The sequence below is a fragment of the Acomys russatus genome, chromosome 7, assembly GCF_903995435.1.
Source record: "Acomys russatus chromosome 7, mAcoRus1.1, whole genome shotgun sequence".
NCBI classification, from domain to species: Eukaryota; Metazoa; Chordata; class Mammalia; order Rodentia; family Muridae; genus Acomys; species Acomys russatus.
In genome coordinates this window covers 50,413,567-50,436,538 of record NC_067143.1, presented here as the reverse complement: position 1 = coordinate 50,436,538, position 22,972 = coordinate 50,413,567, and the positions used below count along the sequence as shown (strand labels likewise).

Here is a 22,972-nt window from a genome sequence, read left to right as displayed (position 1 = left end):
CCAAGACAGGCTGCAGGGGACCCCAGGGTCCATCTAATCTCCTCACTGACTTGGGAACCAGGCCTGTCTCCATAGTCACTAAGAGAGCTTCTGCTCCAGTTCTAGAAGGCCTGACCCCATGTGAAGATCAGACAGACAAACAGACAGCCCACCAAGTCAGGTCCCTTGGGTATTTGTCTCTGCCTGTTTATCTTCTACAGAGCCAAGACTCTGGTGCCTCAGAGGGTGACCTTAATGATCGAGTGCCTGAAAAATGGCTGGACACTCAGGATAGCACCGGCAAGCATCGCTTTCTGAGACTATCCTCCTCAGAGTGATGCTGCTGGCCTGTGTCTCCTGACTGCCCGGTGTTTCCAGGCCCTGGAAATGCATGAGGGCCGTGTGGCCCAGTGAGGCCTGTGGATAGGCCTGCTTATAAGCACCTGCTCCTCTGGGGAGCACTGACCTGTGTGTAGATCTGGTCCATGCTCGGCCTATCGTCTGGTACTTCCTCCCAGCACTGCTGCATTAGCTGGATGCACTCTTGGGGGCCCTGGTCAGGGGACACCAGTGGCCGGCACAGAGGAGGGGGAGATGCCACCTTCCGGATGATCTCTGCAACAAACCCCATGGGTACCTTGAGCCAAGGTGCCCTGAGGGATTATGGGAGGGGTTTTGAGGTAGGGAAGGGAAGGGGGAATTGGGCCCTAGGGATGCTCAAGCCCTTTCATCCATGTCTTCTGCATGGCTGGTCAGTGTCATCACCTTGCTATTCTCTTGGGCCTCCTTCAGGCCTTAACCAGAGAAAGGGTCTCAGACTTGGGCCAGGAGAGCTGAGTTTCAATTCTGAATCTGCTACGATTCTCTGTGTGGTGGCAGAGAAGATAGTGAATCCCCCAGCCTCAGTATCTTCACCTGTGAAATGGGATCAGCAAGGGCTTCCTCGTGAAGGCTGCTGAGGGAGGAGTTGTGGGAGGTAGCACTGGCAGGCGCTCCCCAAGGCTGTTGTTCTATCCTTGTATTGACACCTGGCCACATAGCTCTTCCAACCAGCCTAAACATCTAGAGACCACACCACTCCTCACAAGAGTGAGGCAGACACAGCCCTCAACATCCCCAAGGCATCTCTGCTCCACAGTGTGAGGACCATGCCTCACTATATCAAGGCCAGAGAGACCAATGTTGTAGCTCTCTGGACCTGCCACTCTGTGCCTCAGATCCACAGCCCACCCCAGACATCTGCCTCTGGCAGAACCAAGAGTTCATCAAAACTGGGAAGGAAAGAGGCTGGGCTCCACCCTCAGGCTCTGAGTCCACAGATCTACGCAGGACTTCTGCCATCTATGTGCACTCTGTACAGGTTGGGGCACAACAGGGGAACCTGCAAGGAGGTCTGGGACCCCACCTCATGGAGCCTTCCTCTATAGAAGAAGCACCTTTTTCTACAGGCCTCTTCTCTCTGCCCTAGGTTGGCCACCTTGTTGGGAATAGTGAGGGATCACTGGCTCTTTATGACTTTGGTCTTTTTGGTAGGTTTTTGTTTGCCTGTTTGTTTTGTTTGAGACAAAGTTTCCCCCAGGCTGGCCTGAAACTGATTATACAGACAAAGATGATCTTAAATTTCTGATCCTCATGTGTCCCAAGTGTTGATTCTACTTCGACAGGCATGTGCCACCATGCCTGGTCATACTATGGCTTGTCTGGAATTCAACGTAGCTCAGGCTATACTCAAATTGGCTATCCCTCTGCCTCTGCTTCCCAAATGCTGAAGTTATAAGTCTGTGTTATCACACACTGGTTATTAATGCCCAACATTACAGAAAGGAAAAACTGAGGCTCCAAAGGGTGAAGGGAGGGCACTTATAGAAGGCAGTAAAAAGCAGACATGAAAGTGGGCTTGATTTCCACTCAGCCTGTCTAGAGGGTCCCAACCTCAGGCATCAGACTCCAGGGGTCTCAAACCACAGGGACCCAGAGGCCATGTGCTTACAAAGAAGGGCATCCAGATGGAAGTGATACCAGCCATGCACGCACACGCAGCTGTGTTTTAAAAGCATACCAATCGCGTCGTGCTGAATGAAATGTTAATCCGTTTCAAAGCATCTTGGATTTCTGAGTAGCGTGTCTGTCATCAGTGTTGCTGCAGTCAGCAGATAGTAAAAGCTGAAGATAGTGGGGGGGGGGCTTTGGCATTCAGGGTAGAGGCTGTGTGGGAGTGAGTGGGGCATTGAGGGGATGCGTGTGCGTGGATGGCATGTCTATGGAAGCCAGAGGTTGAAGCTGCGTGTCTCCTGTAATTATTCTCCATCTTATTTTTAAAAACAGGATCTCTTACTAAACCCAGAGCTTGACAATCTGGCTACGCTATCTAGACAGCAACCCCAGGGCTCCCTGCTTTTTATGTGGATGCTGGAGACCCACACTCAGGTCTTTATGATTGCATAAGAGCTTTACTGACTGAGCCATCCTCCCAGACCCAGGTCTTAGCAGCCCTAGGCTGGTCTCCAGGTTCTCTTGCTGTGCCAGGTCCACTGTTCACACTCAATGCATCTCTGTCCTCAACAGTGTTGGCTTCTGGTCCCTAAGAATGCCATGCCTGAATGAGGAGACCACCATCCAAACCCCAGGTCCATCCTTGAGCCGTCTTGCCCGGCTTTGAGCATCACTTAACTCTTTCCTGAAAGGGAGCTCATCAGCCACCTCCCGGGGGGACCAGATGGAGCACACAGAGAGAGCCTTGGAGCCCACACAGGGCCCTACACACACAGGCCTGCCCCCAAATGCTGGATGCAGGAGAGAATGTGGGATACACATTACCCCATCCCCAAACCACCCAGGCAGATTTTATTGCACAACTACCATGTTTCAGGCACTTGACCTAGAGTGAAAAGCTGCACACAGAGTGACTTTCTGAGGCAGGTACCCTGGTCCTCAGTTTACTGATAAGGAAATCGAGGCTTAGACCTAACAAGAATTTACTCAAAAGTGTGAGGTAAATTGGTATAGAGCTGGCTTTGGGCCCAAAGCTAAACTCTGGATCAAGTTAAACTCTGGATCTTGCACTTTCCAAGGCTGGAGAAAGCACGTGCCAGGGAGCAGCAGGCATGGACTGAGCTCTATCTGAAGGTCTCTAATCCCTGCATCCAAAGGCTGATGACATACCTGAGGGCCTTACCTGGAAACAAGGCTTGCACGGCCCATCTGGGTGGTTTTTCTCTTCCACAGCAGGCAGATGCTTTGTTTTTGTTTTTTCTTTTCAAGAGAGGCTTTCTCTGTGTAACAGCTCTGGCTATCCTAGACTCTCATGGTAGACGAGGCTGGCCTTGAACTCACAGTGATCTGCCTGCCTCTGCCTCCCGAGTGCTGGGATTAAAAGTGTGTGCCGCCACACCCATCCTCCACTGCAGGCAGATGTGAGGCATGGGAGACCAAATAGCTCCCTAAGCCTGATATCTTGACCCTCCCGGATCTCCTAAACCCAGGCTTGAAATGAGCAGTGTTCATTGGGCAAGACTTCAGTGGAGGAAGGGCAAAGTCAGACCATCCATCAAGAACTCAGCTGTGTCTCTGGCTAAGGTGCCCTGAAGAGCTGTAGGGACAGGTCTCTGAGACTGGGCAGATATAAGGAGACTGGGGGGGCGGGGGGACAACTGTAGGAGCATCCTGTGGTTCAGGGAGCCCTGACAGAGACCACAGAATGGGAGGACCTTTCCGAAGTCTGGCCCTGGGGTTGGGGTGGCAAGAGGAAAAAAAGCACCCACAAGCCAGGTGGCAAAGGGGGAAAGATGCGTAGCTAGTGCCTGGAGAGTGGTGACAGAGAGGCTCCAGATAGTGTGCCATCTGGGCAGGTAGCCGAGCTTCAAACACTATGCTGCCGGGGCCACATCAACCACACACCTTGCTGTCCAACACAGTTTTATTGGAACTCCATTTTAAAGGTGAGAAAATTGAGACTCAAAGTAGGTATGAGATATGTGCAAGTAAATAGAGCAGAACTGAGATCTGTATAGCAGGTTCTGGACTAAGAGGGGGCATGTAATCCAGAAAGGAGCACCTGCAGATGTGTGTGGCCTCGGGAAAGGAAGGAAGGTGCCACTGTCCTCAGCTGCCCAACCGCCTTTGGGAGAGTTGCTACAGTTGTCTCCCGCCTTCAGGCGAGGAGACCCCGTTCTCACAGTCAGGCTTTAGGCTTGTGTGTCCAACTTTCCTGAAGGTCACAGAATTTCCTAGCTATCCAAGATAGCAGCCAGGGAGGCCAGGAAGGGGAGGGACACGTACCTTCTGCTGAGAGTCCCCAGGAGCAGTAGGGTGGGCTTTGGGTGAGCACCTCCTGCAGGACAATGCCCAGGCTGAAAACATCACCTTTGAAGGTGGCCTTCCCGGGGCCCCCTGGCCCCCGCAGCAGCTCAGGAGCTGTCCACAGAAGCTCTGCAATCACAGGAAAGGGTCACATTGCTGTCACACCCTGCACCTGAGAGGACCTAAGTGCATCTGTCCTCCTGGATTCCCAGATTAAAGGCTTCAGGGTCTTGTGGGACAGAAGAGTCACCAATTCCAGGTCCCAGCATGGAAAGTGTGGGGCACTGGAGAGCTCCCCCTCCCTTTGCGTCACAAGCACACTCCTGGTGGCCCCTGCCCCCCTGAGCTGACCTTCCGGGGCTGGCTGGGGCCTGGGAGAGCAATGAGACTCCAGGAGCTCTGCATAGCCGTAGTCAGTGATCTTGAGCACAAAGCGACTGTCCACCACGCAGTTCCTGGATTTGAGGCGCCCGTGGGGGAAATGCCAATGGTGCAGATACCGCACACCCTGGGAGGGGACATACGGGCTTAGTGAAGAGTGAGAAGGGCCACTATGGAGTGTCCACAGGACCCGGAGGCCTTCTGGCCTCACCTCTGCTTTTGCCTTCTTAGATAGATTTCAAAGGCCCGGGAAATCCGAGCACCTCCCATCCACACCGCCCTCCTCGACTCTTAGTTCCCAAGGAGGCTCTCACTCGGATCAGATCCAACAGTAGGGAGGCCTTGAAGGGCCAGTCAAGCCTCAGGGCCTCATTCTGGAGCAGGTCTTCCAGGCTGCCACGGGCACAGTGCTCCAGCACCATTGCGCTGACCCCGGGCCCCGCAAAGAGGCCCAGGAAGGCGGTAACATTCTCGTGCCTCATCTCCCGCATCTGCAGGGGCAAAAAGCATCAAGGCCCTGGGATAGATGAGTAATGAGGTGGCTGCATGGGGTGGCTGGGTGGGTGGATGGGTGATGGATGGTCGATAGGTGCGTGGATAACTGGCTGGCTGGATTGACGGTTAGATGAATATAAGTGGACAGGGACTGGATGAGTTAACAGGTAGGTAGATGATCAGATAGACACACTGATGGTTGGAAGAATGAATGAATGAATGAATGAATGAATGAACGAACAAATAAACGAATGATGGATGGATGAGTGGAGGAGCTGTCAGTACTTCCACAGAGTCAGATCTAGGTCTGTTTCTCAACCTGACTGATGCCACTGATCTGGGAACCTTTTCATCCTCTGCCCAACAGCCCACAGGGGTGCAGGAGGAAGGAGAACAAGAGGGTTCCTGCCCGCAATGAAGGAGAGCAGCCTCCCCTGCAGGGTCTGGGCCCAAGTGGGACACAGTGAACCCGTGTCTGGCAAGGCCTTCTTCACAAAAATGGCTCAGGACTCAGCTAAATGGGGAGGGCTGCCCGCCTGCACACTCTCCCTCCTCTGGGACACCCAAGAACGGCTCCCCACCCCCCCACCCCAAAGCCTTTGAGACTCATGCCATGGAGAGGTGGCCTCTGTCCCTCCCCGAGTGTGCTCTGTGGCTACAGAACACAGCGGGAAGGGTCGTGCACGTTTTGGAGTTCAGGTCTTAGGAAATGGTCCTATCTCTTGCAGCATCCCAAGTAAAGAGTACTTCCCTGAGTCCAGGGAGCCTGGCAGATGCCTTGAGAGTATAAGAAAGGAGAATTCAGATGCCACGGAGCTTAGTCCTCAGCTGCCCTGCCTGTGAGTGGAGCTCCGTAGTCCCTCTAGACCGAGAAACCACAAGGTTTTCTAAAAACAGTCCTGATAGTAAGTATTTCAGGCTTTACACATCTCTGTCACAAATACTCACTTCTGTCACTGTGGGCAGGAAAGCAGCTACAGACAAACACTAAGGAGAGAGTGTGGCCGTGTCCTAACTTTATTTGTAAAGACAAGTAGTGGGGTTGGATTTGGCCTACAGGCCACAGCTTGCCAAGTTCTGACAGCTGAGCCCCATAGCCTGACCCCAACCCATTGCACCTGAGTCCTAACCAAACTTCTTACACAATGTAAGATGTGGAGGCATCATTGTTTTACCTACTGCTTCTTAGTGTACACTACAGTAAACCAGCAGGTAGCCAGAACGGCACAACACAGGCTCCAAGAAGCTCTGTGGCTAACCCCCAGCAACTCTCAAACCTGGTTGACTCCCACATAAGACATTTCTTTCTTAGAGAAGCTGCTCACACTGGCCACATGGGAAATGCTTCCTGCCACTTAATCTCTCTGAACTTCATTTCAGAGAGCTGATGCTGGCAACAAACAACAAACAAACAAAAAAAAAAAACAAAAACAACAACAAAAAACAAAAAACAAAAAACAAAAGTCAAAATTCAATGCAATTTCTCATTTCTCAAATGTCTTTTGCCAGGGGCAGTTCTAGGCTATTCCATATATATTCCCTGCCCTCCTCACAGCTCCCCTAGGCCAGGTAGGATTAATATTGTCTCTACGTTACACAGAAGCCAGGTGCCTCATGGAGGAAGGACACCACCTGAAGTCTTCCGGGAGTCTGCCCTCCCTCCCATGTGCCTCTCTGATGGTGATTATCTTGGGGTGGAGGTAGGGGGAAGGTGCTTGTGTGGTCAGTGGTGGTGACTGAAGCTCCCTCCCTCAAGAACCCCTTCTCCAAAGCCCAGAACTCTGCCTGGAATATGACAGGGATGGGCACAGGGAGGTAGGCACAGGCTGAGGACCCTTGGTGGTACCCAGGTTCTGTTGCTGGGAGAGGAACCCAGATAGCTATGGTGAGGCTTATGCTAGGATGCTGACAGGTTTGAGGGATGCTGGTGTGGGATGGCGACCACGCAGCTGAGGAGATGCTGGCACTAGAAAGCAAACTCTCTCTCTCCCTCTCTCTCCTCCTCTCTCGTCTGCTCTCTCTCTCCTCTCTCTCTCTCTCTGTCTCTGTCTCTCTCTCTTCTCTCTCCTTTCTCTCCTCTCTGGTCCTCTCTCTGCTCTCTCGCTGGTCTCTCTCTCTCTTTCTCCTCTGCCGCTCTCTGCCTGTCTGTCTGTCTCTCTCTCTCTCTCTGTCTGTCTCTCTCTGTCTCTCTCTCTCTTAGGCCAGAAGCATGCCCAGGGAGTAGGAACCACTCCAGACCAGTGAGGGTGTCCTGAGCACATGCCCTCTGGCCCCCTGTGTCCCTCCCTCTGTAGTCCTACCTTTCTCAGGAGGTTGAGGCTACTTGGCCGCAGCTCAGGAGCCATGCCTGCTTCAAACTTCTTGAGCCACACCCAGTCTCCCTGTTTAAGCAAGAGAAAGCGTTGTTCTGTTCTAGCTCACTAGCTGGGTGGTCGTGGAACAATGCCACCACCTCTTGGCCTCAGTGCCTACCCCACACGTGTGCCCTCATCTGTGTTCTGAGCAGCGCCTAGCCTGGCCAATGGGAGCAGTAAGCAGACCTTTTCAGACTTTTTCAGGGAGGGCCAGGGCCAAGCTTTGGCTGGTGGACCTGAGGCCCACTCATCACTTGGCCTCCCTGGAGCCCTGTGACTTGGGTAGGCGACTTCTAGTGTGAGCGTCAGCTTCTGAGTCTGCAAAGCGGGGGCAACCAGCAGATGAAGGCTAAGGAGTTGCAACTAGGAAACAGGGTCCTAGCTGGAGTCCGGCTTTACCATGAAGAATTCGGACACCTGTGGTGTGCAAGCTGCAACTCTGGGCTCCAGAAGAGAGACCTGAGAGAAGGGCGGTAGAGGATGAGGTGCCTGCTGCTCTCACTGTGGTCCCGGCCCTCAGCTGGTCCCTAATGGATTGCCTCTGTCCAGCCTGCAGCCTGCTGGCTATTGTGTTTTGTGCGTCATTAAAACCTCTTTTTGGTAGGAAAAGGAAAAGGTGGGGGTTGCCCAGGGGAAAAAGTGGAAAAATAAGCACCGAAAGCTTCACACTGCTTCCTGTGGAAAACAATTAGCCAAATTCAGTCACCGTGGCAGCCACAGGCAGAGAGCCGTGTACTAGTAAGTAGTTGCACTTGAGACTAATGGTGCCCGAAAAATGGCTGTGTTCTCAGCAACATGACCTTGCTTGTCTGACCTTTCACCCTGTAGGTTCCTTGTCAGCTGGGGCTCAGTTTCTACCTGGAGGGGTCTGTGGCTGAGTACTGCCTTCAAAGCTTTAGGGACTGGGGAGTGTCACTGCTTGAGCAGGTGGGTGACTTGGGCCAAGGCCAAAGCCAAGTGGTCTGAGGCTGATCAGCACGTGGAACCATGCTGGTGGGAGCAAGGTGTCTTGTGTCCTTTTTCTGGGGCTGTTGTACATGTGCCAGGGCAACCAGGAAAGTCCCAACAGAAGGGGCCTCCAGAGGCCTAAGACTGTGTCTTAGATTGACTTCTTCCAAACTTGGACACAGCCTCTCAGGTCTGGTATGGAGTGGCAACCGCCCTCACCTGGTACAAGGCCACGTTGGTGTACTCCGTGAAGGCTTGTAGGCTCCTTGCTGACCCCTGGGTAACCGGCCTTGGGCTCCCACCATCCACCACACTCCTTGACTCACTGCCGCTGTCCGCATGCAGCCTCTGGGACAGGTATTGGGGAGAGGGGTGGTCAGAGGCTAGACCCAGCCTGTCGTCCCATCCTCCTACCTGTCGACTCAGCCCCGTCTCCCCACCCACCCGCCGGCTGGGGGTCCGCCGGAGGAAGGTGAGCTCCTGAGCTGCCAGCAGGATCCGATGGGGGCCCTGTAACAGCTGCAGCTGCTGAAGGCCTAACCTGGAGGTGAGAGAAAATAAGACCTCAGTCAGGCGCCGCCTCGGACTCAGCACCCACATCCTAGTCTTTCCGCATCTCCTCCAGTGCCAGCCTCCGGGCTGGTGGGGGCTGAGTACGGTCTGTACAGGGTCCACTGGCCTTGGGCTCAGTCTGCAACTTCCCAGGGCCTGATGGGTCTACTGGTGTGTAGACCAGTTTTCCTTGAGGCCTTGTTAGACATGAGAGTAGACAGAGCGAGATATGGCTGAGGCTCGGGAGCATCTGAATGGAAACGGGAGAAGTGTTTGCAGAACGGAGGAATCTCTGGGATGGATCTGGCTTGCCCCTCTCTCACTGTACAGGCAGGAGCATGAACCTCAGAGGCAGAGAGTCTTATCCAGTGTCACAGGCTTCTCCCCCACGTCTCAAACAGCCCTCTCAGGAGGCAGCCAAGACTCCTGGCTCTTCTTGAATAACAGCTAAGAGAGGGAAAGGCCAGTAGTCCCTGAGGTATGGAAGTGGAGATGGGGAAAGCCCCTGTAGGTTGCCAAGGGAGACCCCGTAGGACAGGGACTCAGAGAGCCTGAGCCAGGCCGGTCAGCCTCACCTGATGAGGTAAGCAAGGACTCCACCAACCAGGGCCAGAACACAGGCCAGTGTCAGAGTCAGGAGGCTGCCCGGGGGCTGCACACCTGGGCAGAGAAAGACAGGGGTCGATCAAGCAGTGACCTCACAGACCTGCTGCCGCCTTCTCAAATTGCGTCCCCTTCTCAAACCGCTGCTCCTTGCATATGGTCTCTAGCCATCCCTGTCTGTTACAGACTATGTCACCTGGAGGGCCTGGCCTGGCTTTGTCTTTGTTCTGTTCTCACCTACTCCTGAGAGTGAGCAGTGGTGGGGCAGGGGGCAGGAGTCACTCTTTGTAGAAGAAAAGGACAGAAGAGCAGGTGAGGGCTTCAGCCCCGCCCCCCGCCCCTCCCCAGGAGGGTTTTTCGTATTCTCGGTTAGTCTGGGAGGTTGATGGTCCTGTCTGGTTGTGCACACTGGTATGAATGATGCTCTAGGGAGGAGCTGATTGTAAGGACCCGGGAGGCAGGGGGTGTGGCTCAGTGCTCTAGTGCTTGCCTGTGGTATGGAACACACACTTATTACAGAGCAGATGTGGTCAGGCAAGTTGAAGGGGCACCAGGGTCAGGAGTACAAGTGTTCCTGTTAAGGGAAGCCTGATTTGGGGGGAGGGGGGCAGGGCATGTGTTTGGGAAGATGCAATTGCTGGAAGGACAGGGTTGGCTGAGCCTGGGACAAAAGGAGGCACCGAAAGCTTGAGGCAGGACAGGGACATACACAGGTCTGGTCAAACCTGTCACTGCCACCATAGTGATGACATGTGCATTAGGGAATGTGCTTGTATGCATATGTGAGCCTCCTTATGGTCATAGTCACATGTGTCATAAAGGATGACAGCCAGGATGGATGAGTGACAGAAACCAGAACGGTATGGGCTTCTTGCCGCACATGCCCAGTGGTCTTAAGGAAAATAAACTCTGTACTTGGAGTCAGAAGCTTGGGTCCACATGAGCTCAGTCACTGCCTTTCTATGTGACTCTGGGCAAGTCATCAAGGCTTTTCAACCTTCAGTTCTTTAATGGTGTCTGTGGGGGGTAATGGCCTACCCTACCCACAAGGCCGTGAAGCCCTTAGAAGATCTGTGAGTGGGGAGCACCACTAGCCCTGATCATCCAAGGGAGGCCTTGCCGGTCTCTCCTAGTGCATCTCAGCTAGTGGTCAGGATTCCCCATGAAAGATCAGAGCCCTTCTTCATATCTGCTCTTGCTCCCTTTGCGGGACTATGCCCATGGAGAGTGGGTAGGCAGGTGAGAAGATGGTTGGAGAGATGGATTGGTATGTGGGTGGGTAGATGAATGGATATAAAGAGGGATGAGTGGGCAGATGGGTGGAAGGAAAGATAGGTGTGTGGGATGGATGGATGGATGGATGGATGGATGGATGGATAGATGGATGGATGCATGGATGGATAGATGGATGCATGGATGGATGGATGGATGGATGGGTGGGTGGATGGATGGATAGATGGATGGATAGATTCCTGGGTGGACAGAGAATTGCCTCTTACGCAGAGTGTGTTGGGGTCAAACCAGCAGCTGGTATCACGGGCTGGAGGGCTCCCTCCTGGAAAGTGAATAGCCTTTCCTAGGGGCTGCACCTGCCATGTGCTTGTATCCAGAATGTGGGTGGGAACCAGCTGGCTTCCTTTACCATCTGTGTCCAGGATGACATATTGGGCTAGCCGCCTTCCTTTCCCATCCATCCGGATTCTCTGGCTAAAACCAGCCACATCGAGAGCTCTTACGTGGTCCCCTAAGCAAGCTCCTGAGAGCCCTTCTCCATGAGTCTCAGAGTGGTTCAGAGCATGGGCCAACAGGATGACTGCATCATAAATAGTTCCAAAGAGTGGAGACACCTGTGGAAGAGAAAGCCCTCCATACTGTCACCTTAGACATCTCAGCGACCTACAGGATTGTGTATACTGCCATCCTATCTCCCCACACAGTCCACACTCTGGCTACATTACCCCAGCCCCACTGAGCAGCCTCACGGTCTCCATGACTACCACCACTACTCCACTCTCTCTGACTCAGATATATCCCAAACCTTCCAAACACAAGCTTCTTGGTTCTAGCAGGTTCATCCTCTTTGCCCTTTGTTCAGGGCCTCATCTGATGCTTCCTGGTTCTTCAGAGCTTCATTCAAGTGTCACCTCCTCACGGGAGGGGGAACTTCCTGGTGCACCCTATCTCTGCTGTCCACTCCTCTAGTCCACCTCTCTCCGTCTCTTGATTCCCGTCTGCTTTCTTGGAAGAAACCATCGCTTTGACTTTGTTTACAACATACACCGTCTCCATGGTTGTCATTTGTGTTCCCCAACAGAAGGAAGCTTGTCTTGCTTATATCACCAGGTCCCTGACACCTCACATGGTGGCATATGAGAGACCCAATTCACATTTTTAAAAAGGATGAATAATCTCCATCCACACCTGCAGCCCTGTTGTCACCTCAAGCCACTGCTATTCCTCCTCATTATGAAGCAGGCTCTGGAGTTAAGCCAAATCCTACAAACCAAAGCCAAGGCAGTAGCCTCACCAGACCAATAACAATTTTCAGGTTCATAATGGCAACCTCAAAAATCTACTCCCAACATTTTCTTCTTTTAGTCTTCATCGCCTGCTAGAGAGATTTGAGTCAGGACAGGTAGGGTGTGTCTAGATAAAGAACGACTGGAAAATAAGATTATGGGAACTGAGTACATTGTCACTGGAAGTTACAACACAGCAGGAGAGAAGATGAGGCGGGCAGGGGGGAGAGAGAGAGAAAGAGAGAGAGAGAGAGAGAGAGAGAGAGAGAGAGAGAGAGAGAGAGAGAGAGAGTAGTAGCATTAGAGACAGAAAGCAAGCACAAGCCTATACCAATGAACTAAGCAGGCAGACTCAGGTCCTGTGGCCACAGTGGGGTGGCCTGGTTAGCCAGCCCAGGCCAGAAAGATCTGTAATGGGTAAAGTGTGCACACACACTGGCTCAGGGCCCCACCCTCCAGAGCTGGAGAGAATCTGACGCACCCACCTGATCTGGCTCCAGGTTGGCAGTGGCCCCTCCATTCATCTTAGTAACAGCGAAGGCATGGTTCTCAGGACTGGAGTCCAGGCTGATAGTGAGTACTGCGTCATAGGCCTCCTGAAGGGGTCCATGGTCATCCAGGGCCAGGTAGGAGCGGTTGCGATAGGGCAGGGCAAAGAGCAGCGTGTCATAGGGCAGGAAGACCAGTCTCCCGTCTGTCAGGCCCTCCTCCCACGCTCGGTGCAGCAGGGTGGTCTGCTCCAGGCCTCCAAGCAGTGCAGAGTGCATGCACAGCACCACGACTGGGAGTCAACATGGCATGGTTACCTTTGCACTTCAGCTCTTGCCCAAAACCCAAATCCTGAGGTTCTCAGAGCTCCCGAAATCTGTGGTCACACTTCTAGCCTCAGCTCCAAAGGATTCTGGGTATAGGTGAGATTTGCCCTCAACCTGACCCTAGAATAATTATGGCTTGAGGCCACCAAATCTAGGTGAAAAAAACTCCTCTCAATCGAGGATAACCCTAGGTTAAGATGGCCCTCTGACCTTACATCCCAGCATGCCACATAGCAGGCACAGCTTCTCATCCACTTCAGCCCTCAGGCCCTGATAACTGCTGATATGTATCAACTGTGTCCAATGGCTGTCCCCAAATGCCCTTACATGTAGCTGTTCATTGCCGATTTGGGCGTGGGGTGGGTGGGCAGTAAACACGTGTAATGCCAGCACTCAGGATACTGAGTTTAAGGCAGCCTGGGCTTACATGATAACATCCTGTCTCAAATTAAAAAAAAAAATCACAGCAGCATGAAGATATGTGTGTGTGTGTGTGTGTGTGTGTGTGTGTGAAGGAAACTTAGGCACAGAGTGGCTTATGAATTTTCCTAGAGCATATAAGCACCAAAATAGTAGAGCTGGGACTTGAACCCAGGGCTTACCATCAGTTTATAATACTTAAAAAACTTGTGTGTGTGTTAGTCTTGTCATATAGTCCACATTGGCCGTGCACTTACTAGGTAGTCCAGACTAGCCTCGAATCTGTGATCCTCCTGCCTCACTCTACCAAGGACTGGGTTTATAGGTTTTTATGGCATTATGCTTGCTTAAGTTTTTAAATTAACATGATTTCCATATCAGAAAACATATCCTTAAATGTGTACGCCTTGGTCATTTGAGTATATTTACAAACCTGTATCACCACTATTTAGTCTGAGAGAGTGTTCACCACCCCCACTGTCACCTCTGCCCACTCGTGACCTCCACCTCCGAGTCTCTAGAAAACCCAGAAAGATGGAGCTACCATCTTCCACAAAAGAACAGAGGTCTCCCTGCTGGGCCTGAGGTCCCTCATCACACAGAGGTCAGAGCCTGCATGGAGTGGCTGTGTTGTGTGGGCTGGTGGCCATGAGTTATCTGAAACCCAAATAGTGAGACGATCTCCTGAAGACCCACTAAGATAGGCAGACGAAGCGGTGAGCGCTTCCCACCTGCTTTGTCACTTTCTGTTCAGACATCCCCTTTCTCTTGGGGGAAGTTGGAAGCACCATTTTATATTTGGCCACAAGGGGCAGCTGAGAACCATGTAACTAGGCAGAAAGCTGGTTCAGGGCACCTCTTCACTGGCCATGTTCATCATCTTCACCACCCTACGAACTAGGAGTTTTAAGCTGCCTCATTCCACTGAGAAAATTATTGAGGAGCACAGAACATTGAAAGCAAAGACAGGTTTTTGGTGGCTTGCCAAAGGCCACACAGCTAGTAGGGCCAACGTGGAACTCCTACAGCTGCCCTCAACATCCTGCCTCCTGAATTGAATGTTAGTATCATGGCTGGAACTCAGTTCTCTGTCTCAGGGGCAGAGGCGTGGTCTCACAGCCTCCTTAGCTGCCCCTTCCTTGCCCCATCTGACAAGAGCCAAACTGTCCCTTGTTTTCCTGGGCATGAGGGGTGTTAACTGCACACCTTGCACTACAATGCCCCTCTGTCATCTCTATTCTACCCTTGACTCCCATTCACTGTCCAGTCCTGCCTTAATGTCACCTTCTCTAGAAAGCCCCCTTCACCTCCAAACAGGTCATCTATTTTGGATTTTGTCTCTTCTTTAGTTTCAGGCCCCTTACAGCTGAGACCCAGCCTGTTCCTGCCACATCCTCAGAGCTCAGCTGGAGATACATCTCATAGAACTGAGTATTCATATGGTGAGTCAAGCATCCCCAGCAGGGAGGTGTGGAACGCTTGGTCCCACTCATAAATACTAACCACTCCAGTTTGGGGCTGGGCTCTTGGTCAGGAACCTGGGAGCCTGGGCTTGAGATTTCTGAGGGTATAGATTGCTATTTGTGATCACTCATGTATCAGCTGCCAGAATCAGCTACATTGGAGTAGGATAGAGATGAGGGTGAGCGCCCCGAGTACATAGGCTGAAGGCGCAGGTACTGAAGTGGAGAGAGGAATGGCACTTTAGTCTGGCTACAACCTAGGCTAATTTGAACATTGCAGATATTTCCACCAAAATAATAGGGGTAGATAAAGAAAAATCCAACCTAATCCTGGATGCATAAGTCCCAACACAGAAACACAAGAAACATGAAAAACCAATGTGATGTGACTTTCTGAAAATCAGTAATTCCACAGGAAGGGCCCACAAAGAGAATGGAATAGACGAAATTCCAAATGGAGAGTTCAAAGGAAAAGCTGCAGTAGAGAAGACAAAGTCACGTCTGGAACAGACTGAAGTACTGCCCATAACCTCTTAGTTTTAAAGTTTCTGTTGAGAATTCTGTTAGTATTGTGCTGGACATGAGAGCGCAGATTACTATACCCAGCAAGGCTATCTTTTATCTTACTCTTCTGTATTAAAAAAAAAAAAAAAAAAAGGTAAAGAAATGTGCTGGGCTAGCAAATACACAAATGGAAACAGTAAACACATCCATGAGGACATGAAAAAGAATAAAGTTCACTAGAAAAGTACAATCCCAATTAGCATTGGGAAAGTACCAAATATTACAAAACTAACAAAGTGACCGAAATTAGTGTATATGTTTCAATAACAATGCTGAATGTTAACAGTTTCAATTCATCAATTGAAAGACATAGATTAACAGATTCAATTTAAAACAGAAAAGAGAACCCATCTATATGTTGTCTATAGAAAACACACCTCACTGACAAAGACAGCATTTTGGTGAAAGGATAATAAAGATATTCCAGGTTAGTGGAATTAAAAAGCAGGCAAGTGTAGCAGTTCTAACATCTGGCTATAAGACTTCAATTTTTTTTTTGTTTGTTTTGTTTTCTCATGACAGAGTTTCTCTGTGTAACAGAGCTCTGGCTGTCCTGGACTCTCTTTGTAGACCAGGTTGGCCTCAAACTCACAGAGCTCCACCTTCCTCTGCCCCCTAAGTTCTGGCATTAAAGGTGTGTGCCACCACTGCCTGGCTAACCATACTGGATGTAACGACATTGATTGATCCTAAGACAGTAAAGTGAATGACTAATAGGCTGCATTTTAGGACACAAAGCAACTCTTAAGGAATAAAAAAGAGCCCTAAAATAATTTTCTCTATTTTATCTGATAACAGTAGACTAAAACTATAAATCAATAATTGGCAAGAACTACAGAAACTGGAGACTGGACCACGTAGTACTAAATAATGACTGGATCATCAAAGAATTAGAAAATGAATTTTTACATCCCTAGAATCAAATGAAAATGAGAAGACAACATACCAGAACCTATGGGATACAATGAAAGTAGCTCTAAGAACTACATATATGCACACATGAATAAACACACATACACACACACACAGAGTTATGTTTTATTTCATTCTCAAATCTATTCTTTTCATTCTCCCTTTCTCTCTCTCTCTCTTTCTTCCTTTCTTTCTTTTTATAATGCTAGCCATGATTAGATCTCTGTTACACCCCTGAAACTTTCATTTCAAAGGCAACCACCAAAAAGTAGGCTTCACAGCCAACATTTGAACCAGAGCTCAGGATCCTGTTGATCTGCCTAGTCAGATCAGACTAGACCAGTGGGACAAGTTCCTGCTCTCTGTGGTCTGCCAGGGGAAGCCTTCAGAAAGGATGGCTTACAGGCTTGTTGCTGGGAGACTCGGCAAGTGCTCAGCCCATGGGCTGATCCAGAAAGGGCCTCCTGTGGCCATGTGAAGTCCAGGATGCCTACAGCAGTGCGAGGCCCTGGTATACTTACTTTTCAGACCACGCACACCATGGAGCTGCTTGCAAACCTCTGTGGCCCCCTTCTCTCCAGGTCCCAAAGAAGTCACCAGTCCGATGGGCAGTCCATGGGCCCTGAAAGCTGTGGCCAGCTGCTGGGCTGTGGTTACCCAGATGTCCTGGTGAGAGGACACGATGGCCAGGTGAGCCCAGCCAAAGTGTCTCATGACAGAAAGTAGCACATGGACGGCAGAAGGCAAAGTAGGCACCAAGGCACCTCTTCCCTCTGGAGCCCCACAGGCCCAGGAGAAGAGGGACTTGCCCCAACCTTGGGCCAGCAAGGCTGCTGCTGGGCAGTTCCCAGGATTGGCAGGGCCCACAAAAGCAGCTACTGTGTTCTTGTGGGCCACGAATGTGGCCAGGGCATGAGGGGTGTCACAGTCTGTGGGGATGACCTTGAAATCCAGCTGGGAGCTATGAAGCATTGAGACATCCTGGTTGACTCGATCTACAGCCAGCTGGACAGCCATCCCAGGGAGGGCCTGGGAAAAGATGGGGTCACAGTCCCAAGGACCCAGCACCCCAATGGTGAAGGTTTCTCCTGCCCATGCCAGCAAAGGAAAGGAGTCAGCCGACAGAAGGACACCCCAAAATACCACAGAGAGGACTGATATCGATGAGGCTGTCCTCAGATGACTGACAATGAGCCCCCATTTGTCCTGGCAGGGCATGCAGGTCTTCCTGTGTGGTACAGTCCAGTCCTGGCTTTCGGGGTGCAGGCCTTTCTGCAAACCTGGGGAAGAGTGTGGGTAAGTCTAGCTGTCTAAGAGAGTCCTGGGGATGGAGCTCAAACAGAATGCTGCCTACAGGAATAACACCCAAATCCAACCCGTTGCCTCCATCCATAGATCCCAGGCTAGCCTCTGGGGATGTCTCAGCCTTGTCTTCCTCCTCTGAAAATATGAACAGCAAAAACTGCTCAGAAGTCGTACTGTGCTGACAAATGTTACCATGGACAGCATTCGGCATAATTCCAAGCTCTTAGGACTCAGTGTCCTACTTTGAAAACAAAAACAAAAACATGACCTCTGTTTCTTCTTTAACTCATCTTTAAGGAGGACCAAGTGCTCCTTGCCCTGTTACTGTTCTCTACAAGGCCAGCTCCACCCAAAGACCCTGGCTGCTGAGCCCAAGGCCTTGGGAGCAAAGCACATGTGCCAAGTGCTGTAGCTCACCTGCTGCCCCTGCTCACCAAGAGAATTGGAGCTAAAGTGTTCGCACTATCCATGTGTGTCCCATTCCTCAAACCCATCACAGACCTGTCTGGACCAGATGGTCTCTCCACCTCACCGCATAGAGGAAGAAGCTGGGGGAACTGGCATAAAGTTAGTAGAGAGATAGGCTAAGACGCATGTCCGTTCTCCCCTACCCCAAACACGACCTTTTCAACCATGACACTCTGTGTACATGTTTGGCTATCCTACAGAACAGGAGTAAGATTCCTCCACCTAAGGCCCTGCTGCCAGACTCAGTGTCTCAAGAATCCTGCAGCCAGGGGCCTGCAGAGGTTCATGGAGAGCTGAAGACCGCATCTGCGTCGGGATAAGGCAAGGGCTGACTTTCATTGTAGCTATGTCTGATGTGGGCACAGGGGCCATATTCCTTGTCGCTCCTGCTCTATTCTAGTGTTAGAGACTCTTGACACCCCCCTGAAGGCCTTCTTGCCTCCTGTCTGAAAACATGCTGTAAGCTCTTGGCCATCCACAGGGCTCAGCTATCTTTCTGCCCACACCATTTATACAGTCATGTGGAGAACTCCGGGAAGGAATAAAAACCATTCTACCCTCCAACCCCCGCCCCGAAACTGCCAAGTGAGTAGGGAGGCAGATCTCAGCCAAGGGAAGAGCTAGCCATGAGTTTGGGCCATAGACAGGAGGATCAGCAGGGGAGAGCAAGGGTGGTGAGGGCTTCCTGGAGGAGGCAGAGCTCACATCAACCCTACACTTGGAGACTGAGGTCAGGGGAAAGGAAGTTTTTCTTTGAAAGCCATAAAAAAGGGTCTAGGTAGGGCAGCTCTTTAGAAATCATGTTCAATGCTGGGGTGGGGCGGGGAGAGGAGCCTTGTAACCATATAGAAGACTCATTTCCTAGCTTTTAACTTTGGGCTAGACACTGAGGTTCTTTGAGCCTCAGTTTCCCAGCCTGCAAAGTGGAGGTACAAATAGTTACTTGGTGGGTTGTGGAAACCATATGCGTCCTGTCTATGATGGGATGGATGCTCTGCACTTACTAAGTAGGGCCATCCCGCCTCTTCCTCATTACTACCCTACCTTCAGATCTTTGAGAGAAAGCAGAAGATGCAGAGAGAGAGAGCAGGGAGAGCTGAGCAGGAAGGATGCAGGGAGTTGAGTCTCCACGTCATGCTAGGCTTCAGCCTCAGCATCTGTGCAGTGCCCAGCACTTTGCCCTGATGACTTCATACTCTGCTTCTCCCGACTCAGGGCTGGTGGGCAAAAGGCTAGTCTCTTGTTAGCCTCTGAGCCTGTGGATGCAGTGCCTTCTGTTGTGATATTCAGAGAGTGGTCTCCTAGCATGCAGCTGAGGTCCACCTGCCCTCACAGTGAGTCCCTCTGGCCCATGGGATGAGCTCTGGCTGTACAATGTCTTTGTCTGTCTCCAGCTAAAAACTGAAGCGTGAGCCATCCCTGGTCAAAGGGACCAGGGACCAGTCACTATCCTTGGTCTGTTTCCCAAAGCACTGGTGACTCAGACTTTGCTGGGGCCTCCCAGAAGCTCCCAAAGAGACCCTAAACTCGCATTTATAAAGAAGACTGATTCTAGGTAGGATAGTGACTTGTCTAAGGTCTTACAAAAGGTGGGACCAAGTCAGAACCAAAACTTAACCTCCAACTTCCCAGCCAAAGATGAATCAATACCCACCCTCACTCACTCTGTTGCCATCTATCTGCCTGTCTGCCTGCCTGCATGCGTGCGTGTGTATAATCTATCCATCTATCTCATATGGAGTACCGGAGCCTAAGGATGGCAGATGTTTAGGTCAAGCCTTCTGTATCCAGATTGAGACCCTGAAGCTCAGAGAGAGGAGGTTGCTCTTCCTTTGACCCTGCAAAACACCAGTATGACCCCTGACCTAAGGTACTACTGGTAAATCTTGGTGCCTCAAGAATCCTGCAGCCAATGGCCTGCAGAGACACTCAGGGTTCATAGCACCAGGAGGCCAGTGATAAGACACAGCAGGGGCCACCTTTTACTGCATCTGGCCCTGATTTGTAGCACTTTGGTCCAGGCCTCTTTCTGCCCCTGGTTTCCCCAACTGTGCAAACAAAGCTCAGTTTGCATCTTAAAGTCTCTAAACATCCTTCCACATTGATGTTCAGTGTGCCAAGAGAACACAGAAACAGAGCTCTCTATCCTTGAGCTTAGCAGCATTCACCTCCACATAATACCCCCAAGGGTGTAAGCTCCTCTGGTCCCTCTGTACTGGGCACAACAGGTTGAAGGGCCACCCTGAAATGGGGAGGGGGTTTAGAGATGGCCTTAGGGTTAGCCATAGGTTGCTGGGTTTATGAGGCCACCCACATGGAGTTAAAGGCTCCCATCAGAACCCCGGAGCTCAGAGTCAGAGAAGCTTTTGTCTGAATGAAGACACCAAACCAAAGAGAATGACAGTAGCCCACAGGACAAAGATGGAGAATTCCTATGAGCCCAGGGTCACCCTCCTAACCCCAGCCTGGTCCTTTTTGCTCTTTTCAGGGCATGCTCCCTGCAGACTCACCTGCCATGATGGGCCCTCAGAGTTGACACTGCACTTTCGTCAGTCCTGAGGGTCTCACACAGGGTCCTCAGCAGTCCTGAGCACTCTCTGACCTGGGGCCTCTCGTTCTCTGTGTGATTGTCCTAGCCACTCATTGCTCCTGTTGTCTACCAAGACTCCTGCCTGGGGACAGGCACAGATATGGCTCATCCTCTCCCGTTCCCCCTTAGGAGCCCAGAGAAACCATTTGGAAAACCGGATCTGTTCAGACACCAGGGCTCTGGGGAGCTCCATCAGAAAGAAAGGGAGAGTTGAGGACAGGAGGGAGAGAAGGAGGGAGGGAGGGGGAGACGATGAGAGGGTTTCTTCAGCACTGTGGACAGCTCCAGCCTCTCTAGGGCACCCAGAATGCAGGGCATCCAGGCAAGTCACAGAACCCAGCATTAACGAGCATCCATCAAGGGCCAAGCACAATTCACTCTACCCTCAGAGGCACTGTTATTACGTTTACTTTAGAGATAAACAAAGTTGGCCAAGAGAGGCTAGGTAATTTGATTGAGGGCACAGAGCGAATAAGTGGCATGGCTGACTGCCTGCAGCTTCACACACACCGTGCTGTCACACCATGCAGTTCTTGAATGAGAGATCTTTTCTACTGTCCTTTTGGTGGATAAGACCTCGGTCCAGTGGGCTTACTCACACCCTGCCTCCACCTACCACCTCTTACCTGGGACAACAAGATTTTCTTGACAGCCCTGAGTCTACTAAAAACTGCCATCACATTGTGCCTCACCCCAGAGATGACCTTGCCAAGTGAAAACATGTCTTATTTTCTTTGTCACCTTATTGATTCATCCGGAGCTTACTAAGAACTCACGTCCCAGTTCTGCCATGGAGTGAGCCAAAGCCACTGTTTTTCCTTCCCTCAACCATACCCCTAATTCCTGACATTTCCCCCAAACTCATCTGCCTCTTAGGTATTGTCCTAGATAACTGAGTCCCATTGACATGTGGAAAGAACAAAAATTTTTTTTTAATCTTCATGGACCTTTTCTAACAGGAATATGAAAGGACACAAGAGTTAAAAAAAAAAATAAAGGTGGTAGGCTACTGTGTGAAAGTGAGAGATGTTACGAATAAGCAAAGACCATCAACAGTGCCAGGTACACAGCCCAGCATGAGAGTTTTATGTTACTATGCAGTCTTTAGCATGATTTTAACAGTCAAGAAAGAGTAGGTGTGTCATAAGTTAATTTTGGTTGTGTGTGTGTGTGTGTGTGTGTGTGTGTGTGTGTGTTTGTTTTTTGTTTTTTTTTTTTTATGTAGCCCCAATATTGCTCTGAGAGGGCTTCAGGGCCCCTGCTGATGTGTCAGACACAGACCTATTGCCTCTCATCTCCATTCTCTGGTCCCTCAGCAGGCTGCCTAATCTCAGAGAAAGGGGCGAGGAAGGAAAGAAAGCTGGTATGCTGCGTTCACTGCAGGAGCTAACCCAGAAACTGCCCTTCCCATCATCCTATGTCATGGCCTTTGGGCAGGTTTTAGCCAAAAGGAGACACTCACAGACATCAGAAGGACAGACAAAGGGAGACACTGGGAAATTCACCCCCTCACTCTCGGGTGTATTTTTGGTTTGTTATACTCCCTTTTCTGTTTCTGTGTGTATTTGCAAGGTTTTCATAATTTAATATCAGTGAAAAATGTAGAAGTAGAAATTTCACCACACACTCCTCAGCACCAAAATGTAGCTTTTTCTTACAAAGCACTTTAACATTTTTATGTCATAGCACATATTTTTACAAAGTCAGTATTATCCCACAGGTTCTATAGGTTCTAAGATCTGAGGATTGGTTAACTGGAGACTTCTGCTTCATGTCTGACAGGCTGCAAACAGGAGCAGGCCTGGCTTTCATCTAAGTTTCAACCGGGAAAAGATCTGTTTCCAAGCTCCCCTGGCCATGGGCTGTGGTGTCCACTTGACTTTTTTTTCTTCAAGCCAGGGTTTCTCTGTGTAGCCTTGGCTGTCCTAGACTCACTTTGTAAACCAGGCTGGCTTGAACTCACAGCTATCCACCTGCCTCTGCCTCCTGAGTACCGGGATTAAAGGTGTGCGCCACCACACCCAGCCCACTTGCCTCTTCAAAGCCAGCAGCAGAGTGTCTGCCAGCAAGCCAACCTTTTGTGCTATGATGTCAGTTGAGCTAACCACACCAGCTCTGCCATGTTGTTCGGAAGCCAGTGACAAGTACCCCATCATCATCACGGGAAGTGGGGGTTGCTGGCGTGAGGCAGCAATCACAGTCTCTTCCCTGCATGTGTGCAACAGTGGGAGAAACTGACAGCTCGAGGAAGTTCAAAGACCCGTCACTTTCTTTAGTGAGCAGGATCAGGAACCAGGGCCTGGGC

The 22,972-nt window shown here is 50.9% G+C and overlaps 1 protein-coding gene across 1 annotated transcript in view; it reads right to left on the bottom strand.

Annotated features, from left to right (window-relative positions):
- LOC127191967 (guanylate cyclase D) overlaps positions 1-20,594 on the bottom strand; it is a 37,257-nt gene extending 16,663 nt beyond the window's left edge. Inside the window, exons 1-12 of the mRNA XM_051149324.1 lie at positions 20,588-20,594; positions 16,826-17,584; positions 12,616-12,911; positions 11,104-11,458; positions 9,584-9,668; positions 8,901-8,997; positions 8,676-8,804; positions 7,455-7,535; positions 4,974-5,150; positions 4,630-4,786; positions 4,258-4,407; positions 446-594 (exon numbers count right to left, since the gene is read on the bottom strand). Of these exons, the coding sequence (XP_051005281.1) occupies positions 446-594; positions 4,258-4,407; positions 4,630-4,786; positions 4,974-5,150; positions 7,455-7,535; positions 8,676-8,804; positions 8,901-8,997; positions 9,584-9,668; positions 11,104-11,458; positions 12,616-12,911; positions 16,826-17,584; positions 20,588-20,594 (2,442 nt within the window). The remainder of the gene's footprint in view (positions 1-445; positions 595-4,257; positions 4,408-4,629; positions 4,787-4,973; positions 5,151-7,454; positions 7,536-8,675; positions 8,805-8,900; positions 8,998-9,583; positions 9,669-11,103; positions 11,459-12,615; positions 12,912-16,825; positions 17,585-20,587) is intronic.
- Between the last annotated feature and the right edge of the window lie 2,378 nt (positions 20,595-22,972).